At 42.8% G+C, this 21920-nt stretch overlaps 1 protein-coding gene across 12 annotated transcripts in view; it reads right to left on the bottom strand.

The window, feature by feature from the left end:
• ENAH (ENAH actin regulator) overlaps window positions 1-21920 on the bottom strand; it is a 134932-nt gene that overhangs the window by 58592 nt on the left and 54420 nt on the right. For all 12 annotated transcript variants that reach the window (XM_047704444.1, XM_047704447.1, XM_047704451.1 and 9 more), the window contains exons 2-3: window positions 12481-12646; window positions 1946-2123 (exon numbers count right to left, since the gene is read on the bottom strand). In XM_047704444.1, the coding sequence (XP_047560400.1) occupies window positions 1946-2123; window positions 12481-12646 (344 nt within the window). The remainder of the gene's footprint in view (window positions 1-1945; window positions 2124-12480; window positions 12647-21920) is intronic.

The raw sequence follows: 21920 nt of genomic DNA, 5'->3' as shown, positions 1-21920 counted from the left end.
TGCCTCCTCCTGCGCCTCCACTTCCAAGTCAGTTAATACCATCAAAGATCAGAAATCAGTTTACTACAGTAATTTATGAGAAGTCATTTTCTAAATAAACCCTCTCCCCGGCTTTGTTTTCTCTGAGGAAACCCAATCCTCTCGGCAGGGAGCCGGTTAAGCCAGGCCCACCTGTTCCACCACTATCCCCCTCCCCTCGGCCTGCACAAGACAGGCCTAGGCTGTGACACGGAAGAGAACAAATGTCAAGATCATCTAAGAACAATCTGTTACATTTTTCTGCCTTACCAAATGCTCATGGCTAGTGAGATGATGGGCGATTTCCCCACTTGCCAAACTTTCTAGAATGCGGAAACTACAAGAGAATGTAACAGCGTTTCTCCACACTAAGACTTACTGATTTCAAAAGATGGAGCTCAGAAGGAAAAACATGAGCATTTGCATTCTGAAAGCAAACTGCAGGACTACACAGGATAAAAACGATCCTTTCCATTGGGTAAAAACAAACCGATGACAAAATGAAAAACGATCATTTTAACCACTTTAGTAACATTTAGTTCCTAACATCCAGGGACACTCTTTTGAAGGTTCAGAAATAAAAATGCTAGTTTGTTTCACACATGGGGAAGCCAAACGTCAGTGTCATATATACACCCTCTACACTTTGGGCCTTTCATCATTTGGTGTGCAGCTGGCCTCCCTGTAGGATACGGAGCCACAATTCTAGTCTCTCTGCTACAGTGAGACCACAACAAGGGGACATTCTACCCCTGCAGCAGAAGGCAGACAAGAGACGTGCACGGGGGCACTCAGACAATCTACACCTGAGACATGCACACCCCAGGGCTTCTCTAGGCTCTGCACTAACAGATGATCCAGGAACTCCTGAGGCTTCTCAAGACAGAGAAGATATAAGAGCTATGTACCAATTCTTTACAGAAATCTTCGTTTCCTCAAAAGAGCTCATATAAACCATCTACAGGCATAAAAAGGTGGTTTTGGCAAGATTCCCATGTCTTCTTACTCCGTAATTCATATCTGAAATAGACTAAGCCACAGGCTAGATGTTTCAACCCTTCTTAGAATAAGACACAGTATAAATAAAATTTAACATATCGATAACAGGTTTTGAAACTCTACACCTTAACAAGATATCAAAAATGAATCTGTCTCTCCTCTTAAAATATATAAATACATTTTGCTTAAGGCACATTTGTATGTTCAACATCACTACTAAGCACACAACAAAAGCAAGAGAGATCACATTTACATTATTTTACATAGAACTTATTTTTAGAATATAAAATCTCTCTCTCCCTAAAGAGTTCACCACACACTGGTGTATTCGTTTTCAATTTTGTGAACCAAAACTAAAACACAGTTCATCTCTGATACATACACAGATTTAAATCCTGCGTTTTCAAACAGTGAATCGTTTCTGCTTCTCTTTTTTTAACCACCACGCCGTGTCAGAGGAGAGGCAATTCACGGCTCGCACCACCTGAGGGCGCTCCTAAAATCTTTAAACAACTTTCAGAATCAAGTTCTCACAAACGAAGATGAAAGGAAATCCAGTCCTACTTGAAGTTCACAGGCTCAGCAGTGACTTAAAAAACGTGTTTCAGAAAACATGCGTTTCTTCGTACAAGGGCGAGATGATAAACACACATAATTTATCTCCACTGCATGTTCTCTGAGCCTCACATCACGCAACAAAAGCAGAGGTTCTAGAGGAGGAAGAGCAGAACTACCTTCGAAGGCGTGTTAAAAATTGACTGACTACCCAATATCATGAGATCATCCCTCTAGACCATATGCTTTTCATCAACAAGCCAAAAATTACATTTCTGTAGAGAACAACAGAAATTCGGGAATTACTTCAAATACATTTTACACACACATATACACGGCACTTGGAGAAAACAAGGAAACCCGGACACCGTACCTGTTTCCTGGGAATTCAACACCTCTAAGGCATGCATCATGGCACTTGCGAAGACATTGGCATCCTCCTTGCTGCCAAAGTTGAGGCCATACACCTGTCGAGCATCTCGCCACTGGTGGAAGGTCTGCGTAGCCTGATTGTACTTCAACCCCTTAGGGATGGCACAATTTATCACCACCTGAAAGATACAGATGCCCCACGGAGTCAACCTGATATTCAGCAGAATCAACAGACCCTGACTGAGTGTTCACTCAAACCTGGTCCTTGTGGGCCTTGGCAAAAAAAAAAAGGTTAAAAACCATTCTCTCAGGTAACATCAGTCCACAGAAATCACAGTCTGATAGAAGGTAAGCTGTCTGATGTTACAAAGGTCTGCCTTAAAATAGTAAGTCGGCAGAACAAAAAAAATAAATAAATAAATCGACACCCTCATTAAATACATTTTAACAAGCTCATTTAAGTATAATACATTCAGAAAGCATGTGAAACATAAGCAGTGAACGCAGCCAGAATCCTGATCAAGAAAAAGGAATGTTAACACCAGAAACTTCCTTTTTAAGAAGTCCACCTCCCCAAAGGTACTAGCCACAGTTCCAGGCTCACAGATCAGTCTTGCAGGCTTCTGCAGTTATGTAAGGAGAGCTACGCGGTACATATGTCACGTGCCTGCTCTCTGTCCTTCACGACTGTTTACGGGAGTCAGCTATCTGTCGCATGCAGCTCCAATTTATTCTTTTTTTTTCCCTTTGAAGATTTTATTTATTTATTTATTTATTTATTTAAGAGAGAGAGAGAGAGAGAGAGAGAGCACAAGCAGGGAGAGAGGCAGGCAGAGGGAGAGGGAGAAGCAGATTCTCTACTGAGGAGGGAGCCCGATGCCGGGCTTGATCCCAGGACCCTGGGATGATGATGTGAGCCAAAGGCAGGCGCTTCACCAACGGAGCCACCGAGGCGCCCCATCTCTGGCTTCTTCGCTATCACTCTCTGTGTTGTTCCATCTTATCAACCACGCTTATTAACCCATCCTCCCATTCATGAACATTTGCATTACTTGCAGTTTGGGGCTATTAAATGAGTGATGTTATGAACATCCTACTAAATGTCTTCTGCTACCCATGGGCACCCCTTCTGCTGGGCATATACCCAGGAGTGGCGCTGTCATGGCCAAACACATGCTCAGCTTCAGCATACCGCTCCCAGCAGCCCTGCAGATCCATTCTATCAATCTCTGCTTCCACGGCGGTGTACAACAGCTTGTGTGAACACACACACAACATTACAACTGAACGGTCCATCTTTATCTGAGCACTTCTGGTAGGTATGAATACCACACCATCCTGCTTCCAATCTGCATATCCCTGATTACTAACGAGATATAGTACTGATTCGTGTTCTAACAGCCACATGGATTACCTTCTTCTATGAACACCTGCTTAAACTACATCTCTTGCCGTTTTTCTACTGAGCTGTCCATCTTTTTCTCTATTGATCTGAAGAGTCCTTTATACATTCTAGATGGGACCCCACCCTGGGTAATCCAGGCTGCAAAAAGCTTCCCCCAGAGTGCAGCCTGTCTCGTCACTCCCTGAATAGTGTCTTCTGATGAATGCCAAGTTCATAACTTTTATTCAAGTCCAAAGTAGCAATCTTTTCCTTTCATGATTGTTTTTTCTAACTTGTTTAAAAAGTGCTTCTCAATTCCAAGACCACGAAAATATTATCCCACATTATTTTAGGAGCTTTACTGTTTTACTTTCATAGTTACATCTCCAATCCACCTGGAAAGTTTAGCCTCTAGTGTGAAATAAGGCTCAAGTTTCCTTTTCATTTCTATATGGCCATCCAATCAATCCAGCACTATCTATTAACTGTGCTGCAGGCTTCCTCATTTCATAAAGCAAGCGTCTAGATGGCTGTTTTTGTTCTGCTGGTCAATATGCCTAACTTTGAGCCAGCATCAGTGTCTTAATTACGTCACTCTATCCTGAGCGTTGGCTGCCACTGGAGTATGTCGTCCTCACTCTATTGTTCCTCGCTGTTGCCGTGGCTAGCCTCAATTCTCTGTGTGCAGCTACAGTTTTATATGCAGACTATCAATTCTGCATGATTACACAATCTGCCTCTCTCTGCTTTTCACTGGAGGTTTCAGTCCATTTATTAGTTTCATGTAAATTACATACGAATTTGGGTCTAAACCCATCCTGCCTTCTTTTAGAGTGTTACTATTTCTTATTATACCCTTCTACTAGCTTGCTAGTTATACAAGCTTTCAGTGCCTTAGAGAGTCTGACAAGCATCAGCACCTCACTGTTACTTTTATAAAACAGATGACCACTGGGATTTGCCCATATTTACACCTGCTGCTACTTTTTATTCCTTTTGCCCTTTCCACGCTTCTGTTGGGGCCATTTCTGATCGTTTCTGCAACACTGCAGAATTTCAGTTTCTCTCCAAGCAGATCTCGTGATAAATTCTCTCCTTCTGTCTGTCAGAGAATGTCTTTAATTCACCTTCATTTTCGAAGAGGATTTTTATTACATAGGTCACTTGTTTTCTTTCAAACCCGCTGCCTTCTTGGGTTTCGATGCTTCTACTGAGAAGTCAGCTGTCTGCGGCAGCATCTTCAAGCTGTTGTGTCTCCACTGGTCGCTCGCGGGTCTCACACTGCACTTAGCTTATGATGATTTTGTAGGATGGGTTTATACATGGTTTTCTCTGTATCTATCTCGCTTCAGGTTTACAGCATTTCTAAGTGGATGTTCTATTATTAATTTCTGAAAATTCTTTTTCATTACCTCCTCAGTTTTTCTTCTGCCCTATTCTCTCCTCTCCCCTGGGCCTCTAATTACATATATATTATACTTTTTACTATGTCCACTGTGTCTCTCTTTTTTTAAAGATTTTATTTATTTATTTGAGAGAGAGAGAGAGAGAGAGCACGAACGCACATGAGATGGGGGAAGGTCAGAGGAAGAAGCAGACTCCCTGCCGGGCAGGGAGCCCGATGCAGGACTTGATCCCAGGACTCCAGGATCACGACCTGAGCCGAAAGCAGTCGCCTAACCAACTGAGCCACCCAGGCGCCCCACTATGTCTCTTTTTTCTCTTAATCCCCTTCACCTTTTTCACCAACACCCACCAATCCCTCCTCCCTAAGCAATGCCCCACTTATTCTCTGGATTTATGAGTCTATTTCTGTTTTGTTTGTTTTGTTTTAGAGATTCCACATGTAAGTGAAAATATACAGTATTTGTCTTTTATTTTGTTTAGTGTTAGAACCTCCAGATCCATCCATGTTGTTGCCAATGGCAAGGTTTCATATTCCTCTTATGGCTGAGTAATAGTCTACTGTGTACACACACCACATCTTCTTTATCCACTCGTCTGTCAGCAAACACTTGGGTTGTTACTTCCACGTTTTGGCTACCGTAAATACTACTGCAATAAACATCTGGGTGCATGTACCTTCTGGGGTTAGTTTTTGTTTCCCTATGTTTTTTTATGCGTCCATATTTTTCCTCTCTCAGAATTTCTTAGTTTCAGTCTGAATATGTTCTTCCTCTTTCTTGGGTGGGGGGCAAAGGGAGAGAGCGAATCCTAAGCAGGCGGCCCCTGCAGCACAGAGCCTGATGCAGGGCTCCAGCTCACAACCTCCAGATCACAAGCTGAGCCAAGCAAGCCACCCAGGTGCCCCTGAATATTTTCTTCTGACCTATATTCCCTTTACTGCTTCTCTTTAGTTGGCTGGAAAACCCACCACTGAGCTGTTAACAGCACCGAGCTTCAATTCTGAAACTTCCATGTGGTTCTTTTGTCAAGTTTCTATTCTCTGCTAAAATTCTCACCCTCGTGATACTTCCTGGAATACATGGAGCACAGTTACTCTAATCTAAAGTCAATTCTGGATTCCTGGTGGGTCTGTTCTGTTACCACTTGTCTCGTCTCCTCACGCCAGACGCCGTGCGCGGACAACTATATGGAAATCGTGAAGCCCACAGTGATGCTCTATTTTTCCAAGAAGAGTCACATTTGCTTCTGGCAAGCAGCTAGGGAAACTAGCAATCTGAAATCAAGTCAATCCCAGAGTGAATGACGTGATTAGAGGCTGGGCATCAGTTCCCATAAAGACCGGCCTCATTCTGAGGCAAACCTCTTCCCAGGGGATGGGGCTTCAGGGTCCCAAATCATGGCCCGGGGATTAGCAAGAAAGTCCTCCGCCACGAGCAGGCTCTAACTCCCAGTGCTTGTTCTGCTAGTCCCAGAAGTCAGCTGAACGCTCCGCTCAGTCCCCTCTTTCAAAACTGAGACGCGCCTCTAGGTAACAGAGGCCCAAAGCTGGGCGCACTTCTCTGGTCTCTCCCTCCAGATCATGGACCCGTAATTCTTCTGTCACGCAGGCTCTCCAAATACTTTCCTCTTAGGATTATTCCATCCGATAGTGTTGGTTCTCAGAGAGAAGCTCTGTCTGTATTACGTCATCCACCAATACCCAAACCGGAAATTAATTTTAAATACGATGACCGCCTAAAGACATTATGCCAAACACAAGCTGACAAATATTTTCTGACTCCACTTATTTGAAAAACCTATAGTAATCAAATTCATTAAAAAAAGAGAAAAAAGGTAGATTGAAGGTTGCCAGGGACTAAGGAAAGGCAAACTGAGCCTGTTTCACAGGTTCGGTTTCAGCGTAGAAGGAAGACAAACAGTGCTGACAGCTGCACGCCAACAGGAGTGAACATCACGCCACCAAACTGTACACTCAGATGCGGGTACAATGGTCAATCTCCCACGCTGTCTATTTTACAATTTAAACATGATGGCCTCTGCCATGTGATGTTTATATGTACCGGGGCGGGGGCCACAAATCATTATCAGAAAATTGTAAGCCCCATTTAAAAAAAAATTTTTTTTTATTACTATTTATCTGACAGAGAGAGAGACAGTGAGAGCAGGAACACAAGCGGGGGTGGGGGAGAAAGGGAAAGCAGGCTCCTCGCTAAGGGGCTTGATCCCAGGACCCCGGGGTCACAAGCTGAAGGCTAACACTTAACAACTGAGCCCCTGGGCACCCTATAAGCCCCATTTTAAGGTGGATCTATCCCCTTGCTAGGCAAATAGTCTGAGAAGATGGGCAAAGAGAGCAACGTTCACTTATTCAATCGTTCAGCAACAGAATGTTACAAAAGAGGAGGAATATGCTACTTAAATCCTACTATGCACATCACTAGTTACCTTCCTCCACTAGGAGAGACTGAACATGTTGATTCAATTACTTCATTCCTTTCTAACTTTCAAGGATAGACAATAGCGTACATAATCTCAAGAAACTTAATTTTTTAGTTATTTTTTACATTTTATTAAGTAGGCTCCATGCCCACCATGGGGCTTGAACTCACGAAGCTGAGATCAAGAGTTGCAGACTCTACTGAGCCAGCCAAGTGCCCTTCAAAAAAAGAAGAAGAAGAAGAAGAAGAAGAAGAAGAAGAAGAAGAAGAAGAAGAAGAAGAAGAAGTAGTAGTAGTAGTAGTAAAAGGGAAAGCAGATGTATTCATGTAAGACTAACTGCTTGCAGGGCGCCTGGGTGGCTCAGTGGGTTAAGCCGCTGCCTTCGGCTCAGGTCATGATCTCAGGGTCCTGGGATCGAGTCCCACATCGGGCTCTCTGCTCAGCAGGGAGCCTGCTTCCCTCTCTCTCTCTCTCTCTGCCTGCCTCTCTGTCTACTTGTGATCTCTCTCTTAAAAAAAAGAAAAAAAAAAAAAAAAAAAGACTAACTGCTTGCTCGAGGTCCACTAGGGAGGTCACCCTCAATACCCCCACCCAGGGAGCCTGAGTCTGGATGAATGCTAATGTTCCATCTTCCACATGTTCCCCCACTTCTAGCCACATCTTAGTAGAGCAAACCATGCACTGGGCATCTACCTTCCTTGTCTTCTTGGCTCAGTATCCCATCCTGTCTATGAAGTTGCTCATGACCCTCCCTTCGCATCTTCTCAACAAAATGACCATTCCTGTATGTATGCTTCACTGTGCTGCGAATTACACGTACCATAACTGAAACAACGCATTCTTTACTGCAGCTTGCTTTCAAACCTAAGCACAGTGCTTAGAACATAATACCTGTTTAGTAAGTGTTAAGCATATTTTAATATGAATGAATGTATTATGTGTCTATTCTATTTTAAGAATAAATGGGTTTTTTTTTTAATGGCTCTCACTACAGAAAATTTAGGTATTATTTAACAAAGTATAAAAAGATGTTTCCATTTAAAACAGATAAATAACCATTAAAAAATGTAACAAGGTGGCAGTGGCTGGGTGGCACAGCGACTCTTGGTTTGGGCTCATGTCATGATCTCAGGGTCCTGTACTGAGTTCTGTGTCAGGCTCCACACTCAGCAGGGAGCCTGTCCCTTTCTTTCTGCCCCCCACCCCAAAATAAATAAATGTTTAAAAAAAAAAAAAAAAAGGATAACAAGATGATCTGGAATTAAAGGAAACCAATTAGGAGCACCTGGGTGGCTCAGCTGGTTAAGCATCTGACTCTTGATCTTGACCTCACAGCTCAGGTCATCTCAGGGTTGTGGGTTCAAACCCCCTGTCAGATTCTCTCTCTCTCCCCCTGGCCCTCCCACCCCTAGAAAGAAGGAAAGAAAGCAAACCAATTCTTCATTAGATTTATTCTTAGGTACATTATCATTTTTGTTATTTAGCAGTATCTTTTCTTTATAAAATTACATAGCTGACCCCCACACAACACGGGTTTAAACTGCATGGGTCCACTTACACATGGACTTTTTTTTTAAACAATCCAGTGCTGTAAATATACGTTCTCTTCCTTATGATTTTCTTAATGGTATTTTCTTTTCTCCAGCTTACTTTATTGTAAGAATACAATGCATAACACATATAACATATAGAACACGTGTCCATTGACTATTTATGTTATTGGCAAGGCTTCCGGTGAACTGCAGGCTATCAGCAGTTAAGCTCTGGGAGAGTGCAAGGTTACACAGGGATTTTCAACTGAATGGGAGGTGGTGAACTCAACCCCCATGTTGTTCAAGGGTCAGCTTTATTTTCAGATTGTTTATTGCTACTTACACAAAAGCGCTACTGATCTTTATAAACTGATCTTCTATCCAACAACCATACTTGACAATGTTATTAGTTCTCATATCTCATCTGCAGATGCTCCTGGGATTTTTTATGTAGACAACTGTATCACCGGGGAATAAGATCGGCTCTGTTTTCTCCTTTCCAATTCGTACCGCTTGGATTCCTTCCTCTTCTTATCACTAGGTTACCTCCCCCTCTGCACTGCTAAATGCAAATGATTAAAGCTGAAATCCCCAAGTAATTCCTGAGTCTCATGGTAATCCCCTCCAACATGATACTATCCTATAAGATGTTGGATGTATGTTTACACTATGAGTCCTTATTAGCTTAAGAAAATACATTTTTAGGGCCGCCAGGGTGGCTCAGTGGGTTAAGCCTCTGCCTTACACGCAGGTCATGATCTCAAGTCCTGGGATCAAGTCCCACATTGGGCTCTCTGCTCAGCAGGGAGCTTGCTTCCCTCTCTCTCTCTGCCTGCCTCTCTGCCTACTTGTGATCTCTGTCAAATAAAATATTAAAAAAGAAAAAGAAAATTCATTTCTATGCTAAAGGTGCTGGAAATTAATATGTATGGATTTCATCAAATGTTTTTTCTTAATCTTTTTTTTTTTTTTAAGATTTTATTTATTTATTTGACAGAGAGAGATCACAAGTAGACAGAGAGGCAGGCAGAGAGAGAGAGAGAGAGGGAAGCGGGCTCCCTGCTGAGCAGAGAGCCCGATGCGGGACTCGATCCCAGGACCCTGAGATCATGACCTGAGCCGAAGGCAGCGGCTTAACCCACTGAGCCACCCAGGCGCCCTCTTAATCTTTTTTTGTAGGTTTTCTCCTGGCAAATTACATTAAAAAATTATCCAATGTTAAACTAGCCTTACATTACCAAGATGAAGACAAACCTTATTTGGTCAAGAGGTAATAATTTTTCCATATACATTGTTGCATTTGGTCTGCTAATATCTTATGGAAGACTTTTACATCTATGTCAATGCTCATAACTGAGGCTAGCCTATAATCTTCCTCTCTCAAACTGTTCTATGTTGCGGATATCAACATTATACTAGTCTCATAAAATACTATTGTTTAGAACAGTTTGTATAAAACAGGTTAATACCTTAAAGGTTTTTAGATTTTGTTTGTGAAGCTCTGGAGTCCCTCCCTCCTTGTTTTTAGATTTTGGGGGTAGCCTATTAACTACTGATATATTTTATGACGGTTGGTCTGTCTTCTATTTCTCTGCCAAACCTGGTAAATTATGTTTTTCTACAAGATGATCCATTTCTTGACTAAAGCTGTTCATAATATTGTAATTGATTTCTTTACTATAATAACCTTTTTCAATCCTAATACTGTTTATTTTTCATTTTTCATTTTTTATTTGATTCTGCCAATTTTTCCATTCAATGAAACAGCTTTTGTGTTGTCAATTTCCATTTCTTTTTCATTTATTTAACATCTCCTTTTATTTTTAGTATTTCCTCCTGCTTTCTTTGGGTTTGTCCATCAAAGGACAGCTTAGATGTTTTACTGGTTTCTAGATGTAACATCCTGTCACTCCAAAGTCTTTTCTAAACATTTTTTATCTTCATAATGATTTCATCTTAGTGTCACAAATTACTAAGAAGTTTTTTAAAATCTCCAACATTCTAAGAAACATTCCATTTGTCAAAACCTAGAAGTGATAGTTCACTTATGAATAAAAATGTCAGTGTTTCATATGAAATTTTCCTGACATATTTCTAAATTTTTTCACTCATTCAGGCATAACTGATACATAACATATTTATATAACATAGTAATATCCAGGTGTACAACATGATTCAATCTAACTATTTTTAAATAATCATTTTCTGTTCTGCCAACTTTTAGATATTTTAGGGTTCTTCATCAGTACTATGAAATGATCAATTCATTCAATTTACCAAAAATGTCATACTGGTTTGACATGTTGTATTAAAAATGCTAAGCCATTTCTAGCAAGTTCACTTTCTCCTCTGTAACAGCATCTTCAGGAGCGTCTGCTTTGTCTCGGGCCTGACCCACACGGGGCCACTGTGCTGGAGGGAGAGCCCCCGGCAGTACCTGGGTTCCCCACCAGCAGTGAAGTTTCCTGGTACGCAGACTGGGGACCAGAGAAGAGCCGCACAATAGGGCGGAGAGCGGGAGGAGTTGACCGAGGAGGGAAAGAACAGGGTAGGGTGGGGTCCCGGGGGGCCAAAAGAGGGAGAAGGGACCCTGTGAAGGCAGGAAGGGGGGCAGGCTGGGCAGTTTGCATTAAGTAGGGGAACTGCTCTATCTGCAGGCCGACTCCTTACCGCACGCATTTCTGCGGGGTGTCCCAGGAGGGTCACCAGTGTCTGTTAATCTCCGGACCATGGCTGTGTAAATGAAGCTGGAGGCTCCCATCTTTCAGAAAGCCACAAACACCTTTGCCTCCCAGGCTGACAGTGTGCAGGCTGGCATGCAGCCCCGCCCTGCACCCCAAACTGTGGTCTCAGAGCCCGACCGCTCACAGGCCCACAGCCACTGTGTGCAACCATGACGAACCTTAAGTCCCTGGTATTCACAGTTTGTAACCACCACCCTATAACACAGGACTGCTGCAGCATCCTGCTACACACCACACCTCAGGGCGTCCCAGTGGAAACCTAGGGACCTGTCTTTGGTTAAGGACTCAGCTGGAAATCTGGTCCACTTTTCCTGCATGTGGCTAATCCTGGTTGATTCCACCATCTTAGTGGAACCAAAAGTATTTCCTAAAGCTGTCCTTTAGAGAAGTTCTTGCTGCTATTAGCATATACTTAATGCTAGTAAGACCCCATCTACATTTTCCTCTATGTACTGCTCCTGGTCAAGAAATCAAGTCAACTGATAAATTCCGTCATCCTTCTGAGAAATCCAGGGCGGGAAATGGTTAGAAGTTTAGTTTTCATCCTGGCTATGCGTCGCAAAAGCCTAACTCTCCCAACAACCTTGACACCTACAATTTTTCTATCACACATGAGTTCAATAGTACTTTCTGAAACTATGTACACTTTCAACTCTTTCCTCTAGCCCCACACCTTCGGCGGGAAATCAATTCCTTAAACATACAATCTGCTCCTTAAGTGGTATTTCACATTTTTGTTTGCCCTAAATTTATTCCCGATTCCCAAACCTAGTTAATTGGAAGTCCAAAAGACCTGACACATGTTCATAATTTAAAGTTGTATTTATATTTTTGGGCCATTAGCTCTAAATCGTCACCCAAATGCATGGCTCCTAAAAGGGGGAAACAATGGGAAGGAAGACCGGTACCCGGTTCTTCCACACAGAACGTGCTGACTGCACTGGCAAAGCACTACTGCAGCTCACTATTCCACAAGTCCTTTTGTAATTCGAGACAACTTGCAGCAAGAATTTAATTAACAGACACTTACCTGATGGTCCTGAATCTTCCTGCCCACCACTCGGAACGTGTTGTTGCCTGTGTGGTGATAGATGTGAACTCTGCTGAACCCAGTGGAGCCACCAGCTGGTACCCACTTCTTGTTGGCGTCATCGTACACCATAACAGCAGCTCTTGCCTGACAGATACTCTGTTCACTGTGAAAAATAAAATATGCAAACTTAAGATCTTTGAAATATGCTAAGTTTCCCATACAGCTTTGCAGAGTTAGCAAATGATCAGTGCTTTCCTGGGTACTAGAACAAGAAAGACAGTGGCTTCTGGCCGTTATGAGCAGAATCTAATGCGGAGAAGAGACCAAAAACTGAAGTGTGGTGAGGGACCGGAGGAGGTCCAGGTACACAAAAAGCAGAGACAAGCAACACAAGAATGGTTTTCTCATCAAATACGCTGAGTATCTAACATGCTCATGAAACTGAATACAACTGCAAGTATAAATTAACCACGATTTGTTCAACAGGACATCTGCTTATAATACTGATGACCTGTGATTACCCACTCTTTACTGGCAAGATTAGTTTTACCATCAGGTTTACTTCAAGGTCTACAAAACAAATTCTGATAAGCTCTATCTGCCCCCTGAAATACGGAGAGGCCACCAACAATCAGTGAATGGCAGTGAGACTAAGGCCCTGTTTCCATTTGGGAAGACGACAGCCTATGTCCTCAATTTCTTCATGTAAAAATGAGATAATTTTTAAAGATCCTTCTAGATTTTTAATTCTAAACTTCATAGACAAATATTAACAGAAAGACTATTTCCATGATCCAATCTTTAAATCTCAGCTTTGTTTCAATTATCTGTTACCAAGTAAGACTGAGATACATACAGAAATAAAATGTAGAGATGATCTGAATTGCATATTAAGTACTAGGTTCATCTCTTAAATATTCTATAATACTACTGGGGGAAAAAAGACTGATTTGAATTTTATTACTTCATACCATATCTTATTTTTTAGAATCAAATTCCAAGAGTGAGCAACAGATGAAAAGATACACATCTGACGCTTAAAGAGAAGTTAATGGAGATGCCCCTAAGTAGCTCATCCAACCTCATCCTTAACAAAAGCACTGCTCACCTACCAATTTCAGTCTCAAAGATTTTTAAGATTTTATTTATTTGACAGACAGAGATCACAAGTAGACAGAGAGGCAGGCAGAGAGAGAGGAAGGGAAACAGGCTCCCTGCTTCACAGAGAGCCCGATGTGGGGCTCGATCCCAGGACCCTGGGATCATGACCTGAGCCGAAGGCAGAGGCTTTAACCCGCTGAGCCACCCAGGCGCCCCTCAGCCTCAAAGATTTTAAACCGCTAATCACTACAGTTCTTGGCCAATACCCTCAAAAGCAAAAAATCCCTTTCAGGCCCTCCCCTCTTACTCACACTCCTGCCCCATCCCTCAACAGCCTGTGGTTTATTCGTCACATGACTTGATGACAGATGATCAGGGCAAGACCCACAGGGGTCACAGGACTGAGTGACAACGGTCACTTCAGAACAGTGAGGTCATCGTTATTTCTAATTTCCCATCAGAGAAACTTTACAAAAACTAACTCATAACAATGTATGTACAGCACAAACACTGAAATAGAGTGGTACTGTCTAAATTTTCATGTTGCACTGAAATTTCTTGGTACACTAGTCCTGGGAATAAAAGCAAGTTAATGACAAAAGTGTGAATTATTTCTAAACACCTCATTAAAGAGCATTGTCAGCACAGAAGTTGAAATATCTTCATCACTCACAACAGAAATACTTGTGAAGTAACAGCATTTTCAGGACCTCACACAAAGATTATGTGAAAAAAGCTAAGGCAAAGTGCCCCTTACAGCAAATATTCCAAGAAATCTACTAATAATCATAAATAACAAAACAGTATTCTCCAGTTTTCAAAAAAATTAGTATTTTGGACACACGTTTCCTGAGGATTCGTAATTCAGTTTCTCCTCCAGAAGTCCCAATGGGATCACAGAAGCCAAAGCAATAAACCCCCATTTGCTGTAAATTAAGTCATTCCATGACTAAAAACAAAACAAAACCCTTTTTAATATACATAGGAAATCTAAAACCAAGAGAGTTCGACATAATGTCCCCACTGTTTCCTCCATTTTTCTCCACCATTGCACTGGAGTGGGCAGCTCGAGACATTCCACACAGTGAAGTACACAGTTAACTCAACAGCTTCAACTCACCCTTGATTAATCAAAATAGATACAAGCTACGTAGCAATCAAGTGTCTGGTCACTTCCATTGCCCGGGGAAAGCTATCACCACAGAAAGACAGACATATCCAAGCAGCCAAGAGAGGACACAAATGCCAAAATTAGTTGACTAGTTTTCTAATGAAGATGAAAAGAAATCAGGAGCCTGGGTGGCTCAGTGGGTTAAGCCTCTGCCTTTGGCTCAGGTATGATCTCAGGGTCCTAGGATCAAGTTCCACATCAGGCTCTCTGCTTGGCAGGGAGCCTGCTTCCTCCTCTCTCTCTCTCTCTCTCTGCCTGCCTGTCTGCCTACTTGTGATCTCTGTCAAATAAATAAATAAAATCTTAAAAAAAAAAGAGAAAAATCTTCAAAATGAGATACTAAAAATACAGACCCAAATCTAAGCAAAGCCAAGAAGCACAAAGAAAAGCCAAGATTAAAGAGAAGAAAAAGTAACACGCTGTGTGGCAAGCTGTGAGGGACAGGTCACGCTCGAATAACTCTGTTGTCCTACAAGCCATGGCAAGGCCCAGACAAGAAGCAACGGCACCGCCCGCTGGGGTCCTCAGTGATGAATGCAAGCCAAGTCCTTCCAATTCCATTCCACAGCATCTGAGGACCTCTCCTCACTAGACAGACATCTGTGTTGTCATAAAAATTATCTGGTCTTTGTCCTGGCTCCAGGCACAGAGCTCCTAAAACCCCTGGAATCTCCCGGTCAGGGAGTGGGTCTACGCTTCACGATGCGGGCCAGCTACTGGAAAAACCACGCCATGCTTAGAGGGTGCAAACTTTCAGTTCCACTGCACCCCTCACCTCTGCAGAGGGAGGAAAGGCCAGAGATCGGGTGCACTCACCAATGGGCAATAGTGTCCTCCACAGTCAGAATACTTCGTGTGCATCTCCATTCTCCCTCCACTTTAAAGAAACCAACGCTGCACTCAAGACAAGGCACAACTGTGCCTTAGGAAAGAAAACGGAAAGAATTCTCGTCACCAGACCAACACTAAAAGCTTACCAGAAAAAGGCTACAGAACTAACATGTATACTTTAAGAGACTATAACGTTTACAAGCATAAATCATTTTTAAGGACACCAAGCTTGAATGAGTTCAGTGATCCAACCTTCATCACCAGGACAGGTCACACTGGATTTGAGGGTTTCCACTACAGGCACATTTAGGAAATGCTGATGAAGATTTTCTCCTTCATATTCCATCCTGGGGCAGGCGGGAAAGAACCACCTTGCTAAGATTCAGAGGGAAAGCTGCCTGCTAGTGACAGGTGCCACCGAAGGACACAGGAAAAGACGTGAAAGAGACACACAGAGACACGAGGAAAGGCAGCAAACAATCTGTTTTCTGCGAGGCGAAGAAACCATCTGGGAGGCAGCAGTTCCAAATATGTAGAAAAGCAAAACTTCCCATAAAGACCACATAGGCGTACATCACTATTCTAAGAAATACTAAGGTTAAAAAGGGAAAAAAGGGAAAATAAAAGGGCGCCTGGGTGGCTCAGTGGGTTAAACCTCTGCCTTTGGCTCATGGTCTCAGGGTCCTGGGATCAAGTCCTGAATCGGGCTCTCCACTCAGCATGGGGGCCTGCTTCCCCACCGCCCCCCGCCTGCCTCTCTGCCTACTTATGATGTCTCTCTCTCTGTCAAATAAATAAAATCTTAAAAAAAGAAAACACCAACGTGTCACAACTGAACTCTTCATCGCACAACATCTATATTCACGTGTGAAGTACAAATGCAATCGAGTTTATTAACTAATCCAAAGTCACAAAAGAAAATGATCCATCTATCTAAGGCAAACAGCATGTTTCAGGAAATGTTTCAGCAAATCTGCTGGGTTGTCCTGTAGGATGAAACAAATCTCTTAAAATGGGGAAAAATCACTGGGTTGGGTAAAATGTAGAAAAAGTACCTTCGAGGAGGCGCTCACTGCACGCAGCCGTGCGTGTTCAGAGGTGAGGAGGGCATCCCCCAGACACCCGGAGGCACCATCTAGCTTTAGTCAGGACTACACCTCTTGACTTGGGCAAGCACACAAAACGCACAACCCGGTCAGCATGACAGTGAGAAGAAGAACCGCCCAGCTCTGCCCACAATGTAGCTGGAAAGAGAGGAGCGACAAAGCATATGAGAAGGCACAGCTCGGGAAAGCTCAGAACCACATGAGAGAAGGAAGCAAGGACAAGAGCTGGAGGCATCTGTGGGGAGAGAAGAAAATGAAGTCGTGCTGGGCTGAAGTCAAGGGAACAGCAGGACAGGAAAGAGCCTGGGTGGAAGCCTGCCTCAGTGCACGACTCAGGCTGGGTACTCGGAAGGAGGCCGGCCTTACTGCAAAGGAACACAGGCAAATTCAAGCCTTCCTGCCTTTCCTGGGGCCTACAGAAAGGAAGACTAGGTTCCCAAAGGAAAGCAAATGGTATTTTCCTAAAAATTAAAACCAACTGCTTCAGAGGACTGTGCTCTACCGCTATCCATAAACCAGTATTTTTTAAATACTTAAATTTAAAAATATGTTTTAACGTATTACTTAACTGCAAGGACAAAAATCCTAACAAAATGAAGGAGGTAAAATGTACTAATGGTACCACTCTCTGTACTCTCTAGTCCAGACTGTCACATCCCCTCTTAAAATCAAGGTCATAAAGAATCCCAATCACTTTACATCATCAAAGACCTAAAACCCAGAGACGTTTCAGTGACACAGGTCATTAATTCCTGAGCCAGTGCTGTGGAGAAAATGACACTAATAAAAATATGACTAGGGGCGCCTGGGTGGCTCAGTGGGTTAAGCCGCTGCCTTTGGCTCAGGTCATGATCCCAGGTCCTGGGTTCGAGCCCCACATCGGGCTTTCTGCTCAGCGGGGAGCCTGCTTCCTCCTCTCTCTCTGCCTGCCTCTCTGCCTACTTGTGATTTCTCTCTGTCAAATAAATAAATAAAATCTTTAAAAAAAAAAATATGACTATATGAATACAACACAAAGTATCACACACTGTCCTATGTGCTTTGCCTTTATTAATTCATTTATCTACCCACCAACCTTACTGGTAGATACTGGTCAGCTAGGGGAAGAAGTGGGATTCAGAGCGGCCAGTCGGCTTCAGAGTATGGATTCAGGACCACTCTACTTGAATAAAGTGGACTCTTTCTAATGAATAAAGTAGACTCTAATGATGAATTATATTAGTTCCACAAAACCACCTCCTCAAAGTGTTCTACTATTTCCACATTCTTCTTCATGTTCTACTTTACATGAAGCTAAGAGAAAAGAACCTGGATACGATGGACTCTCAAACAACATGGGTTGCAACTGTGTGTGGATTTCAGGTGGACACAGTGCAGTCCTGTAAATGTTTTCTCTTCCTTTTGAGCTCCTTAACATTTCCTTCTCTCCAGCTTACTTTATGGTAAGAATACAGTATATAATTCATACAACATACAGGATATGTGCTAATCAACTGTTCATGGGATGGTAAGGCTTCTGGTTAACAGGAAGCTATTCATAGTGAAGTTTTTTCAAGTCGCAAATTATACACAGATTTTTGACTGAGTGAGGGATCAGCACCCTAAACCCCATATTGTCCAAGATCAACTGTACGTACAATGGAATATCAGTCTTAAAAAGGAAGGAAATCCTGACACCTGCTATAACACAGATGAACCTTGAGGACATTATGCTGAGTGAAATTAACAAGTCACAGAAGGACAAATGCCATTTACGTGAGGCACCCAGAGCAGTCGAACTCAAAGACAGGAAGGGGAATGGTGGTTGCCACGGGCTGGAGGGAGTGACAGGTGAGGAGTGATTCAATGGGTTGAGATTCAGTTTGGGTCGATGACAAAGTTCTGGAGATGGATGGCAGTGATGGTAAATATAAATATAAATATATAAATATATAAATATATAAATAAATATATAAAAAATATGGTAAATATATAAATTTCACATAACCATGTGACTGTACTTAAGACCACTGAACTGTACACCAAAAATGGACTAAAATGGTAAATTTAGTTATGTGTATTTTGCCACAATGAAAAAACATATATAATAGCTTTAAATATTAAGAAAATGTAAGAAAGTACTTTTGCCCATCAAAGAATAAAACTATATTCATTAATCTTACTTGCATTTGGGTGAAGGTTGTAAACACAAATTTTAGGAAATTAGTATTAATAATGAAAACAAAGATGATGACATTTTCTAGAATGAATCTAACTTGTTATGATAAGAATTTAAAGTTTTGTTATCCTCCTTGGAGATACTCTGCTACTCTCATTTCTTTCTCTCTGCAAGACTTCTCTTTGGGTTGTTACTGACGACCCATCGCTTCCTTGTTATAAACTCAGGGTTTAAAATCTCTGACCCGTGTACATTTCTGGCCCCCGCTATAAGTACACACTATGAGAAACAATTCACATCTCCTTCCCTCCTTCCAACAACAACCAGACAGAAGGCTCCCACTGCCCCCAACTTCCTAGTACTCATACCCTTATGTGATCTTCTATTCTTTGGCAAAAGTTACAGAATGTCATTTCCAAGGTTAATTTACAGAATCAGTGGCTTCCATTTGTGGGGAAGGCCCATGACAAGGCCACCCACCAGGAAGGAACAGACCCCCCTCAGTTCAACAGCCCACAAGCAACTGAATCCGACCACTAACTCTGTGAATGAGCCTAGAGGCAGCTCTTCCCAGGGGTGAGGTGGCTCAGGACCACAGCCCTGGCTGGCATCTGGACGGCACTTGTTTACCAACGCGCACCCAGATTCCTGACCCACAGGAACCGTGTGGTAATGAACGCGTATTGTTTGAAGCCGCTGCAGTTTCACTGTCATTTAACTGTACGCCATTAAGAACTACACACCACACAGACCGGACACCCTCTTGTCTGTCCCTAAGACCTTAAAACTTTCCCCCCATTATATTAGCTTCAGGTATACACACGATTCAGCATTCGTATATACTGTGAAAATGACCACGATAAATCTAGTTCACATTCACCACCACAAATAGTGAAAAATATGTTTCTTATGACGAGAACTCTGAAGTCCATTCTCTTAGCTCAAATGTACAATACAATACTTACAGTATTTCTTTTAAAAGCCAAGATAACCTCAAACTCATACACCCCATGGCACTTCGCACATGACAGACACACACAGCACATATTCTTTATCTAGCCCCCCATCTCCTTAAATCGAACTTGCAGTGTCAAAGACCAGTTCCCAATGCACCAGGCACACCTTAACAGCATGAGAGCGCACACAAAGTACAGACATTCAGAAACAGTCACAGAAGGAGAGATACACGGAAACACTTCATTTCAACATCCTCGCAAATCTTCCCGTTAACAAGAAGTTTTCCTCAGAACGACTAAATAGAGGTTATTTCCCCTTTTTCCTGAGGCTTTTTGCCTCACTTAACTTTCATCAGGTTATATACCAAAGCAGCCCAAAGAACATTCAAGCAATTGAGTTAAAAATACCCAGGGGGCACCTGGCTGGCTCCACCAGAGAAGTGGACAACTCTTGATCTCGGGAGTGTGAGTTCAAGCCCCATGTTGGGCATAGAGCTTACTTAAAAATAAAATCTTTTAAAAAAAGTTTTTCAAAATAGCAAGTCTGGCTGATTTTAGCTATAAAGACACCACACGGGGCCAGGGTAGGCCAGACTTGGAAGTAAAAATGGGTGTGGGGCTGGGCTGGATGCAGTTTCACTTATTTCTCTTTATATTCTCACTCTGGTAGGTTATTAATTTCCTGAGGTAATAATTCAGTAAACATGTATGAGCAACTGGGGAAAAAACAGGTACCACATACGACTGGGAAAGAACTGAAGCAGAATCTTGTAGGATCTCAACTTCCTCCCCGCTGACAAAAATCCATGCCAAGAGGGTTCTGCTTCTGGCCGGCTCCTTCCCAAATGACCCTCCCATCGATAAAGCTATAAACTCTGGGTAAGATGGACAGAAAAACGATCTGGAAGTGCTAAAGAGAGATCGGAAAGGAGTCCGCTCTGGCAGAAAAGGAACAACGCAGGAAGAGATCCCTGAATTGTACTGCTCCCAGCCTGAGGACAGGACCCAGGGACGGTACTACCTGGCAGATCGGTGCCAATAGAAAACGCCAGTCTTTCTAGTTTAAAGAAGCAAAAGCTAGAGTTGAGGGCAATCCAGGGGGCTGGAAAAGTGGCGGATAACTCTCAGGGAACACAGCGCATGGAGGAAGGCGGGCTAGATTCATGTACACACTCTGCCTGCCCCTCCTGGGGAGCCCTGACATGACGCGGGTGCCAGCACCTAAGCACAGCACCCAGCAATGGCTGACAGCTACACAGACTGAATGTGCAGCTCAAGTTCAGCCAAGCTACCAGCCTGCCGGGACATCACCAACACCTTTCAGGGCACCTCAAGGGCAGCCACAGGGTCCGCAGCATATCTCGAACCAGGTCCGTCAGTCCATGAAAATACGCAGGGGTCTCCAGAAAAGGGACAGGTACAAGAGCCCACGCATAAGTTGAAGGCGACGAGCGCTGGACTGAAGGCAGCTACTCTGTGTCCAAAGGCATAAAGTAAATGCACTGATAATGGAAAGACAGGAAATACCAGAGGAGAAATTCCCACTACTGAAAAATACTGTTTTCTTTATTATTAAACTGAAAATTCTCTGGATGGCTCAACAGAATGGAAATGGCAGGGGAAGAATTGGTACACTTTACAATATATCAATAGAGATTACCCCATATAAAGATGAGAGAGGAAAAAAGACTTGGGGGTGGGGGACAAGCAGTGGTTCAGGGGCCTGTGGGGAGCAGCAGCAGGTCTAACATACACGCGGGAAGAGTACAGGACCGCAAAAAATAAATAAAAGTGAGGCATAAACACATAGAAGCAACCCCCACAGGCATACTGTAGTCCAAGATGAAGAGAAATGCTTGAAACACCAGAAAGAAATGAAATATTACATACAAGAGAACAATTCAGATGACCACGAACTTCTCTTCAAGAAGCAACAGGGACACAAATGTCAATCCACACCGCACACCACGCAACAAAATTAGTTCAAGACACATCATCGACTTAAATATACAAGCTAAACTCAGAAAGGTTTTAGAAGGAAACAGGAGAGGGTCCCCATGAACTGGGGGCAGGCAAAGTTTCAGCAAAAGTCATAGAAGAAAAGAGTTGGCAAA

The sequence above is a fragment of the Lutra lutra genome, chromosome 15, assembly GCF_902655055.1.
Source record: "Lutra lutra chromosome 15, mLutLut1.2, whole genome shotgun sequence".
NCBI classification, from domain to species: domain Eukaryota; kingdom Metazoa; phylum Chordata; class Mammalia; order Carnivora; family Mustelidae; genus Lutra; species Lutra lutra.
This window is presented reverse-complemented; position numbering and strand designations above follow the sequence as displayed.